Raw genomic sequence first — 12642 nt, 5'->3', positions numbered from 1 at the left:
TCAAATTTGTAGTTTCTTATGTCTCATTCCATCGAACTACAGATCCGCTACCCGATCTGGCAAACTTACGCAAACTTACATAGTGCGGTTATAGCCGATAGAGGGCCGCGAAGCGAATGCAGAAGTGCCGTTCACCCTGTTACGAGTTGATGAACCACTGAAACGATTTTGGAAACATTATTTTAAGGTGCAAAAAACTCTTTGGTGTTACTTTAAATTCATCAAGAATCGCCTAAGGACACGATTGTCACAGGATAATTTGGAGGCCTTTATGCTGATGGCGACAGTGAAAGAGGTCCTATAATGAACTTGGATGCTGATGACGTGATAGACAGGGTTGCGGAGAAGAGCAAGCTCCTTCGCACCTTGTTAACTGCATGACGTTAATTAAGACACGTTTGTGGAGCAGCTGCTCTGATGGGTTTCCTGTTTATCAACAAAACTACATTCGCGCGCAGCCGCGCTGCTGTAAGCTACAATCGTAATTTTTTTATATACCCCTGGTCCCCTGTTGTCTCAATGATAATAACATCTCATTTCAGGCTATATTTCAGAGTTTGACGTTCATTTGCATTAACATCATATTTTGTCATTTTTGGCGAAGACATGCATTCCTTTAGGGATATTGAACATATTGAACATTCTCTAACCATCGTGATTTCGAATTGGTGCAGTTTTCAGCACAAAAAACTCATTTTGTTCTTTTCATGGAGAGCACTGCTCTATGCTGTTCTATGGTGCTTTCTGCCTCTTGCGCACGTATGTTTTCTTGACGTTACATAGAAATCCATGTATTCTAGGCTATTCTTTTTTCATTTTCATATTTCATATTGCATTCATTTTTTTGGAGTTGTGCATTGATATATCCATGATATATCCAAGGAAGTCAAAAATGAGACTGGAGTTGAAACTGGGTGTGAAAGTGTTTTGGGTGGACATGCGTCTCTCTGCACTTGTGTGTGTGTGTGTGTGTGGGTGTGTGTGCGCGTGTGCGTGTTTGCATGAGAATGTGTGCGGGTGGGGTATGTGTATGAGCGTTGTCAGGGACGTTGTTAAGTTTACAGTATTTTGGGGGTGCTGAAACCACCCTAAGTTAATCAAAACCCCCCCTAAAAAATATAGTAATAATATGGTTCAAATTCACATCCATTATTCTCTGTTGAATTGCTCACGGAGTACTTTTCTCACATAAATCACACAGATGTCGAAACCGGAGCTTTCAACTGATATTAGCGGCTAGGTTCTGTGATAAACGGCTCACATTTTGCGACTAGCTTATGTTTCTCTGATCTGGCTTGTGACTCCAGCGCCTTCACACCCAGAGTCCCTTATTATGACCGCCGCGCAGCGAATGTCCAAAATGTCCATGCGAATGTCGCATGTGCAAATTTCCGTCAAAGATTCCCGGGACACTGAAAGATCGGGGTAGATGAAACTTGGTGGGCATGTAACCCTATATGGATAGCATGGAACCATCGTTTTTCATTTTGATCTGTAGCCCCCCCGCTGGACTGCACCCCCCCGAAAGGAGGGTAGGGCAGACACAGTTTTCTGTGAATATCTCGAGAACCGTAAGGTTTACGAGGACCATTTTTTTTGTATGTTGATCTCAAGGGGCCATGTCAACCCATTCCATAACCACTCATTTCATGTATAGTGCCACCTAGTTAAACACAAAAAAGTAAAAATGAGGTGTTGTAATCGCAGGTATCTGTGACCTAACATAGTCAAAACTGCACGAAATTGGAAGTGTAGGATCATTAGGACACCCTCTGAATGCACGCCAAGTTGGGTGGAATTCCGTTCATGGGGGGCCACACAATAAATTAATTTATGTTACTATACACCAACTGGCCTGTAGGTGGCCGGAGACAGTTTTCTGTGAATATCTCGAGAACCGTATGGCCTAGGAGGTCCACCTTTTTTTTGTATGTTGGTCTTAAGGGGGCATGTCAATCCATTCCATTACCACTTATTTCATGTATAGCGCCACCTAGTTAAAAATTAAAAAGCAAAAAATTAGGTGTTTTCATCACAATATCTCTGGCTGACATGGTCAAAACTGCACGAAATTGAAAGTGTAGGATCATTATGACACCCTCTGAATGCATGCCAAGTTTTGTGAACTTTCGTTCATGGGGGGCCTTACAATAAAATAATTTATGTGTACATTTAGTGACCGTACACCAACAAGGATTCCCGGGACACTGAAAGACCGGGGTACACGAAACTTGGTGGGCATGTAACCCCACATGGATAGCATGGAACCATCATTTTTAATTTTGATCTGTAGCCCCCCCGCTGTACTGGACCCCCTGAAAGGAGGGTAGGGCAGACACAGTTTTCTGTGAATATCTTGAGAACCGTAGGGCCTAGGATGACCAATTTTTTTTGTTTTTCAATTTGTTTTTCTTCCAGGGGTCATGTTAACCCATTCCATGTGCACACATGTGCATAAACAGATACACACGCACACACATACATTCACAGTAATCATACGTATGACACATACTCACACAGTAGACATATGTACGCATGCATGCACATGCACAAACACACATACGCAGGCAAACACACAAGCACGCACACACACACACACCCACACACATAAACATAAACATAAACGTGTACACGCACACATGCACACAATTCAAGAATTTCTCAGAATTATGAACAGGCAAGATAGGGGTGGGGTTGTATAAAATGAATTTTACATGTGAAATCTATGAACTAATCATGTTTTGGTACTTGTTGTCTAGCAGATACCAGTGAGAATTGAGTGTGGATAATGCAATTTAGTGAGACAGTTAGAATCATATAGGCCTTTCAGCGTGATTTATTTTTGTGGAAAAAATGTGCTGGACTGGGCGGCGGTCATATTTTGTACCGCTCTGCGGTACATCTAGTTGAATAGTTTTTTTGCAAAGTTTGCAGCGAGCCTCATACCTGGAGCTGGGTAGGCTACCGCTTGTAACCGACAGCGGAAATCGCTGTGATCTAGCCATGTCTCGTTGAAAGTACACTTTCCCATTTTCCAAACTCTGAGGAGACGCAGACGTAATTTGCGGGCAGGCATTTATCACAGGATTTGTAGATTTATCATTGCGTACGTACCAACATCAATATCCCCCAGAAAGAACACACCGAACCAACGTTCTGAGGGCAACATTCTGCTGGTTTTGTTTTGTAGTAGCAAAGACGCTAGAGCTCCGCCTTGCAGGCTATGACTCAATACTTTTTTGCTACAGTACTTTGTAATAACTTTCTGCGGCCAGTGTTTCTCGAAATGAACGATGGTAAAATACTGTTTAGACCTGACTAAATGAAATGTAAGTCCTCGGATGAAAATCTGGCCGTTTTTAAGACGTTTTAAGGCCTTAAATTTAAAGTTCAGAATTTTAGACTTTTTAAGACTCCGCGGGAACCCTGTGTCTTCTGTTTACAACCTCGCGGTAGGAACGGTTTCAAAATAAAACCCCCCCCAAAACAGAATAGGAAAAGGCCAAAAAAGTAAACAACATAAGGAATGCATTAATAGTAATATTTAAAAACGATCGAAAATTGAATCGAATCCTGTCTTTAAAATCAGAAATTAAATCGAATCAATGATTTGGAGAATCGTGACACCCCTAGTAAAGACTGATACTATTTGGCCCTTAGTTACATGTGTCAGGGTATTGTTGCCTGTTAAACTCAAAGGGGTCATAATCTGAGTGGTGAATGTTCGTGGCGAATATGTTTTATCTACACAAAATTGTTCAAATTTAACTGTTCAAACATTCCATTGTAACGGTAACACTTTGTCCAGCTCACTTCCAGCTCTATTGTATGTTCACGGAGAACTACCTCCTCAGACTGTTTGCAAGTTCGCCGAGAGCTCAAAACAAACAGAAACCTGTTCTGTTAGTAAATGTTCACCTACGTTTGTGAATTTGAATGCACCTCTGATCTGTTCTTTAATGTAATTATGCAATTTCACAACTAATATTTCCTGTTTTTGCAGTTTTGATATCCCTGTCATCGGGAATGCCCAACCACAGTGCTAGTATTCAGGTATGCTCCAGCCTTCCTGTGTCGTTTTATTGTCACACGTTAATCCTTTCCACTCCAGTTTATTGCAGTTATGTCCAGATATTTTAGTGTTATGCTTTCATTTTTCTGATATAATATTGTCAATGTTTTTGAACCGAAGTCTAGTGAGCACTGTGCATTAGTGACCATGACCAATATCCCAGATTGCTTATTAGGCCTACTCTGCATGTGATAAAATAGTATTGATAGATCTGTGTTATAATAAAACATTGAGTCTGGTGTGGAAAGGTTTACGGTGAATTGTAATTGATTTCCTTCCCTTGTCTCTATCTCTGTCTCTGTTATATTCTTTCCTCTCCCCCTCCTCTCCCCTCCCCTCCACCCTGCTCTCTCAGCTCTGTGTGCAGAAGCTGCGAATCCTCATTGAAGACTCGGACCAGAACTGTGAGCCCTCTGTCAATGCCTGCAGTGTGTCATTCTCTCATTGTCTGTGTGTTTGCAGTAGTGGATAGTCACCAAGTCAAGTAGATGAGTGTTGCCTCAATGTTATGTGATCACTCTTCCTACTCCATTTACTAAATCTGGGCTTCAGATTTTGTCTGAATATTCACACACACATAAAGCGTTTTACATTTACATTTATTCATTTAGCAGAGATATTTAATCCAAAATGACTTACATACACTACCCCTAGTTTGGGGTCACTTAGACATTTCCATTCCACTCCATTATAGACAGAATACCAGCTGAGATCAGTTGCATTGTTTTTTTAATCAGGGCAGCAGGTTTCAGATTACATTATGTGCCTACATAATTGCAGTTATTGCATATAAGAAATGTAATGTTTGTTGGTATTCTAAATAAGGTCAAATTGTTACAAACGGAATGTCCTTTAGGCCAAGGTCTATAGCAAATAGCATGTGGCTAGCTAAATCTTATTTGGTGCAATAGCAAATAAAAGCAACAAGTAGGCCTAACCTATAGCCTAAGCTACGTGGGCATGAAATCAGCCAAACTATTGCCCACTGAGAACCAAATCATTGGCTATAACCAATATTGACTGAAATTAAATGAGACGGCTGCAGGTGAAAGAGACTAGGCCTACTGAATAACAGGCTGTCGGACCAATGGGCATTTTTTTTAACTATTGAGATGTCAGAAAAAAGGGATGTCGGAAAAATGGGCAGTTCCCTATGTGATTGGTCTGTTTTCTAACTGGTAGGCCTAGGCTAGCAAAACAGTTATGTTGTCTATGCCTCTGTAGCAAATCCTATGTCATTGTTGTAGTGTTCTGTTTTGAGTTTAAAATAGTGTTTTTTTCTCTGGCACAGTGCCACTGTTAGCTTTTAACATGATACCCTTGTGAGCCCAATATCCATAGGCGTCGAAGATGTAAAGCTTATGAATATTCATAAGCAAATGCTATCTGATTGGATATAGAACCTTTCAAAGCAAAGCCCATAAGTCTGTCTCAACTATGGCTGCATTTAGTTTAATCTTAACTTAATAAAAAGATCATCCACAATGACAAGCCAGCTAGAACCTGCCACTCGTTTTCTCTCCCTCTCGTGCGCGCTCAGACGCGTTCTCAATTAAATGGAGTAGCATAGATCCTACGTTCAAGTTGGATCTTTATAGAGAGGACCCGAAAAGTAGGCTGTCATCTTTATGTAACATGCTGTTGGTGCATGTTGACATTGTATACTTTCTCTAACTAGAGTGAAAAACAGTTTGCAGTACAGCTATAATTATTGGCTAAATAATGGTCCCGCCTCTGTCTCTTGGTGCCCTATCACAGTGCGTGATGCGTGTGGTGGTGGTGATCACTGATCAGGCAACTTTTTAAAACTAAAAATTTCCGCCTACAAGTTCCTCATGTTCCATCTTCAGCAAACTCCATAGACAATAAAATAAACGATCTTGCTGCTTCAGGTTTTGTGGCCTCCGTTACATGACATCAGACCCCAACAAAGGAAATAGGTCAACACAATGCGTTAATTGCGTTAATATTTCGTAACGCGTAACTCCCTCCTCTTTCAGTCTATGCTCCCTGCTCTGGCTCTGTTTGTTCTTCTAATTCCATGTGTTTTCTGGTAGACACTCCGTTCGTTTCCATGGTCTCTCGCGCTGGTTTCACTGCAAACTGCTCGCAGCCAATGGGCGTATGAAATGTCATCACGTGGCATTACGGCACAGTGGTCATGGGAAATGTAGGAAGTACTGCCAGGTGGATATATGACCGAGAACAGAGCCTTATGTATCATGCATGTAATGCCTCATGCATCACTGGCCAAACTGGCTAAACTGGCTAGTAAGTTTTTATTAACCTGCATTTGGCGTGTTGGTGGGTGTTAATTTAGAACCCTGAACGCAGAATGCCGTTTCTGGCATAATTTGCTTCTGAACCGTACCGTGGCCGCAGCTGGTGGAATAGCCTACATTGCTACCCCTCTAGTCATTTGTGGTGACTTTGTCACAGCCATATCTCTACGGAGACAGATCTGGTGGAAAGGTGATGGGATTTTTCTTTATTTTGACTATAATATTGTACAAGAAAACTGAAGGTCAAAACTATGAAATAATATGCATAGGATTATCTGGTAAATAAGAAAAAAAAAAGCCAGTTTTTCCTTTGATGAGAGCTTTTCACCTTCTTGGCATTCTCTTAACCACTTGTGTTAGACACCTGGAATGGCTTTCCAACAGTCTTTTAGGAGTTCACAACACATTTTGAGTACTTGTCGGTTGCTATGCTTTCACTCATGATAATCTAAATGCATTATAGGTGACACTGACACTGGTTATGATGATGCCAATAGTGTGCAAAGCCATCATTAGGCTACATTGAGGATTCTCTGGTTTCCTTGTGTTAAAAACCCTAAATATTTTTCCTACTTTCTTCAAAGTAGCCTAGGACAATTAAGCAGCAATGTATAATCAGATAGTATATATTAATTGTAGACATTACATAATACACATACGTCAAGGTTACAGTTTTTAGCCAAAGGAATTCCAAATTAAATCTAGATTTTTAGGGTAACAAATGTAGGTTTTGTACATATCCATCCTTGACATGACTCCTTTTTGATGTAGTCTAAGCAAAATCAGATTATTTTAAAAAAGCCAATTGGGGCATCATTTTGAGACATCTGCTATTGTTGCTATACTCAATTCCCGTACACTTTGTCTGAGGTCCACACTGAAACATGGAAACATGGAAACAGTTGTGAAAATGCAAAAGTTTTGTGTCATTTCGGCCTTTTGTGCGCACAGCGCTTTTTTGAAAATGGGTTCTGGAGTAGGGGTTGCCGTGTGGACAGGCAAAACTACACTTCTTGAAAATGCTGATGTCACAGTCCTGACGAACCCCACTGCTTATATGGCAGGACATCCCAAACAGGCAGTGTCAAAGCATTTTAACATGCATAGCCATCACAAACCTTGATCTTTCAAATTTACTTTATTAGTTTTGCAGTTGAATTGCAAACTTTTAACAGGCATGTACCCCCTGAGACATTATGATCTTCCGGAGTACCCCCAACACCACCAATTGATAACTCATTGAATGCCAAGCTGTTTTCGGGAGCTTTGTTCTAGAGTGCCAGCAATCTAGACCATTGTTGATGATTTTTATACAGCCACAGCATATTCTCTGTTATAGCTATGAACACATACAATAGCTCGATTAAAAGGTGAAACTTTAAGCTCTCGGTAGGTGCAAACCGTGTATTTCTACACGCCTCTGTTCCTGAGAAATCCCAAGCTAAACAGTGGCTAGTTTTCATCAAAATCGCTGTTTTTTTCTAGAAATGGAGATATGTGTTAAGTGTTGCCTGTTACTTACTTGTGTAAACTTTCCGTGATCAGCGAGACCTGGCGAGACTGCCACCTAGTGATAGACCCACGGAAATGGCCTGGTTTTGACCTGACGTGCATGCATCACTGATTCGACCCAAAGCGGCAACTGAGTTATGATAAAATGTCCAGATAAAATGTCCAGATTGTGCGTTTTCATGAGTTTCACGATTGTCATATATTTCATTTCCATTCATCACAGAGTTCCCAAAATCACATATAAGGTGTGTTAGAGTGTCTAGTTTTGTAATTAAAAAAAAAAGCTAAAAACGTAATATTACGTTTTTGGCACTCAACGCATGGGAAGGAAAAGGCACTCAATGAGTTAACAAGTTTTTTTTAAATTGTTTTATTAATATTTTATTTTTATCAATTTTGTCAAGAATAGTGCATAGGATCATAAACATATGATACAAATCTCATCAATAGTCAACATATGATAGGCCTACAAATGTGCTGAATATAATGATTTTAAATAGATCTGCACCTAATCTCACACACAATCATCTTGTTGAATGCAATGATCTTATCTGCTAGGTGCTTGTCTTTGCCTTGTAACTGGAAATTTAACTCATTGAGCTTTCCAAATATATCGCTAAAATAGGCCAGCTTCGTCAAGAAATGTTCATTAGTGAACGTGCTTGCAGATTTAAACATGCGCTCTTCCTCCAAGAAGAGGTGACTCGGAGCTCAAACACGCGACAGAACTGTACCTCGGGAAAGCCTTGCCTCGCTGTGAAACAGTACAGCCTTTTGGTCAGCTCCCATCTCCTCTCAAAGTGCGGAGAATAGACACGCTTTTAAATAGTGTTAATTTCGTCAGACAAGACGAGAGGAAATATGTTCGTCAACGACCTTTTTTTTCATGACTAAGACAATACGATGACGAGACTGCAGTAATGTCCTGAAACACTGACTAAGACAATCTTAAGATGCATTATTGTTGACGAAAAAAGACGAGACTAAAATGTTTTGCATGAAATAAAAACTAAGATAAAATCTCTCTTCATTTTCGTCTACAAAATGAGAAGACAGAATATCTAGCTGTTATGTTTTCAAAATATTCCGAATGAGTTCATACGCAACAGCTTTCCTGTAGTCTAGTCTACGTGCTGTTGCTGCAACCCTGTGGCTGCAACACGAAACTACATGGAACAAGAACACTGGAGATTTCTGCCAGAGTTAGCAAGCTAACTACCTAAGCTTTATGCCACAATGCTACATACCCAGAAATTGAAGCTTCTCATACAAATTAGCATCCCCCAGAATGTCCATACGAAAATGTTCATCATGTAATGTCAACTATTTAACTAGTTAGACTGATGCAAAGTTTGCTAGCAAGTAAGCTAATATGGAAAGTTCGCTAGCAAGTTAGCAATGGCTAAGATGGAGAGTCTGTTTGGGGAATGTGTTGTGTTTGGGCGCATATCGCCATCTAGCGAGGCGGAGTAAAACATTAATACTTTGGCCTATGATAGTGTTTCTCAAACTTTTTCAGTTTCAGGACCACTTAACTAACCCTAGCTAAAAAAAAAAAAAAAGATTAGACCTACTTCAACAGTAGCCAGCCTATAATTAGTCTACACAATAGGCCTACTCACTGAACCATCTTGCTTATTGTCTTTGCACTTTGCTTATTGTGTGGATTCATACTGTATGATTTAAACTGGCATATCTTACATAGACAGTGTTGCAGAACTGTTTTTACATACAAGTTGGTTCAATATTGCAAACAACTCATCTATATTATATTTTGCCACGTCTGCTCGCGGACTACTTGGGATAGCTTGCGGACCACCAGTGATCCCCGGACCACACTTTGAGAAACACTGGTCTACGAATATGACAGTGGTCCAGTCAAATCTTTTACTGTCTATGGTCAAATCCCAGCCGAGCTATAACTGTAGCTCGACTTACCTGTGCATGTAAACATACTGACTGACAAAAAATCAGAGTGAGTAATTATAACAGACGAGTAGCTCTGTGGACACACAATATTGTTGGAAAATTGAGATGTGTGAAACACTTTTTGACTCAAATGGTAATCAGAAATAATTTGTTATAAAAAAAGACTAAACTGTGTTGACTAAAACTGACTAAGACTAAGATACCTTTAGTTTTCTTTTGACTAAAACTAGACTAAAATGACGAGACTTTTAGTCGACTAAAACTTGACTAACAAAAATTATATTTGAATGACTAAATATGACAAAGACTAAAAAGGACATTTTCACAAGACCTTTCACAAGACGTCACAAGACCTTTCACCACTCTCACAACCTCGTTCAAAATCTCATTCAGGTCGGGACTAACTAAGCTGCCTTGACATGAGCGCTTCCCTATGAATAACACAGTGCGTCCATTGCGCATCGGGTGCTACATGGGTCTAGGCTACAGATAAAAAAAACTCCTGTTTTTCACGTCAGTTCGCACCCCACCTGGCATTTCTCCCCGGCCCACAGTTTGAGAAACGCTGTTTTACCCTCTCTGTCTCCACTCTCGAATATTTTGTTAATGCGGAGAAAATAAGTTTTTAATGTGCAGTGCAAATGCGGAAGTTAAGTTACCAACGTGGGATAGAGAAAACGTTTGAAAAGGCACGTACCCCTGGGGGTACGCGTACCCCAGTTTGACAACCGTGGCTCTACACCGGCAAGGCGCCACCTGCTGGCCAGACTACAGCGTTTCTACTCATCTACAGCGTTTCTACTCATTTTTGTGTTTCCGTCTGGAAAAGATTATTTCTGAAAACGATGTGGATGTGAAACTTTTTGAAAGCGCAAAGGAAAAATATGTTTTCAAAACCTTTCAGTCTCTTGTGGATGAAGCCTGAATTGGCAACTGTGACTAAGGGGGATGGGCTTGAATAGTAATTAGCAATATTCCAAGTAAGGAGAATGGACACAAAGATAATGGCCATTACAAGGACATGGACACAGTCAGTTCAAACAACGTATATGAAGTATTTCAGAACATGCATCTTTCCAAGAACACATGTGGGTAACCTCCAGAGTCATCCCTGAAGGCCCACACAAGCCAGTGAAGGAAAGAATCAAGTTGCCCAAAGTGACGGTCCAGATCTTTCACTGAGGGAAACAAGGAATAACTAAACTGTTACTACACATTATAATGACCTGCTTCAATTTCCAGTTAGTTACTACCAAATGCCTGCTCCCCTGTTGCACACATGCCAAGTAATGTGAAGTAGCATGCTGCTTGAATGTTATGCAAAAGTTCCAAACATGGACTTTTGCTCAATGACATATATTATTTTCAAGGGTGTTCATGCATGATCAAAATGACGGATAAATATCCGGGCTACTTTTTTATTACTCAATGCCACTACCATTCACTTATGCAAAATAATAGGGGAAGATGTTCTTACTGTTGAAGATCCCAGCGGAAAACCATACAATTATACAAGAAATGCCATAAACAACTTGGTTTGGAGTCTTAAAGACAAAGAATCTTTAAGAATATCTTTAGGATTTTTAGACAAAGATGTTCCTCACTGTTCCAGCAACATGACAGAAAGAGCAGAAAAGTGCATCATCCCTAAAGAATTATGTTTCACACGGATCAGCCAGTTTTGTTGCTTTCTTTGCTCAGTATGGAGGGAAAGATCTATTCTATACTTGTCAGAGGGATCAGCACACACATGACCCAGAACAGATGTTGACACATCTATTCAAAAAGGCCCCTCTGTTCACAGTGGAGGTGTGATGTCTGAGATTCACAGCCCAATCTGTATGGAATCTGCTGACTAAAGTAGGAGTCCGGGGCCACGAGAGGAAAAGATCTGCCAGAAGGTGTGAAGAGAAAGCAGTGGGAGGAGCCTCCTGTTAGCTCTGGTACATATAGGAGGACACCAGCAGTAAGCCTGGGACAAGGAACAGCCAAATGTTGTAGTGTTGATAGGGGTCGAATCACTCTTGGACACTTGGATACTACCTGATTTGTTTTCTTCCATCCAAGGCTACATCCACTTTAAAATGTTTTGTTTTGTACATGTGCATATGTTGTTATTAACTTTAATAGGGCTGAAACGATTCATCGAGTTACTCGAATAACTCGATTACAAAAATTACTCGAGGCAAAAACCCTGCCTCGAAGCCTCGTTAAATTCCTATGACGCGCAATATTCGCGCAGGGATCTGATTGTTCCACACGGACCGTTGTTCAGGAAGCACACCACTAGCGCGTGAATCGTGATACCAGAGAATGTCTAATAAGGGGAGAACCTTCACTCTCGGAACTCTTCCGGTGTGGTACTGCATCTAGGGGCGCTCGCGGGCGAGTCCAGAATGAATGGAGGTCTATGGAGCTGTACCCCTCAAAATCCACTTTTCTCGGGATATAATTTTTTTTTCAAGTAATTTGAATATTGTATTCGAAAGGGGAGGCAAAGACAATACACTTGGTTGAGTATTATATTTTTTTAAAGTCACTTAATTGTTCTAAAAAGCCTTTCAAACGTGTCAATGACGTCATTCATTAGCGTGATCATAGCATAGCATAGCATCAATGCTAGCATGTTATGGGCAACAACGACCCAACCTGTAAGAAAACGAAAGGACATGACTCCTGGATTATTTCACTTTTGATTGATAATCCATATCCATTTTGCGAAAAATAAAATCAAATCTGAGGGTTTCAGTTGTTAAATAGGTAAAAACAATAAATGTAGCCATGTAGCTCCATAGGACCCCATGTATTTTGGACTCGCCCGCGATCGCCATCTAGGTGAAGTCTGGT

General features: G+C 40.5%; 1 protein-coding gene across 3 annotated transcripts in view; it reads left to right on the top strand.

Moving 5' to 3' along the window:
• The window catches only part of ap3d1 (adaptor related protein complex 3 subunit delta 1), a 71109-nt gene that overhangs the window by 31863 nt on the left and 26604 nt on the right, over window positions 1-12642 (top strand). For 2 of the 3 annotated variants that reach the window (XM_042056138.1, XM_042056137.1), the window contains exons 10-11: window positions 4004-4053; window positions 4428-4500. In XM_042056138.1, the coding sequence (XP_041912072.1) occupies window positions 4004-4053; window positions 4428-4500 (123 nt within the window). The remainder of the gene's footprint in view (window positions 1-4003; window positions 4054-4427; window positions 4501-12642) is intronic. The other variant, XM_042056139.1, reaches the window with a different exon arrangement.

The sequence above is a fragment of the Alosa sapidissima genome, chromosome 12 (assembly GCF_018492685.1).
Source record: "Alosa sapidissima isolate fAloSap1 chromosome 12, fAloSap1.pri, whole genome shotgun sequence".
Classification (NCBI taxonomy): Eukaryota; Metazoa; Chordata; class Actinopteri; order Clupeiformes; family Clupeidae; genus Alosa; species Alosa sapidissima.
This window is presented reverse-complemented; position numbering and strand designations above follow the sequence as displayed.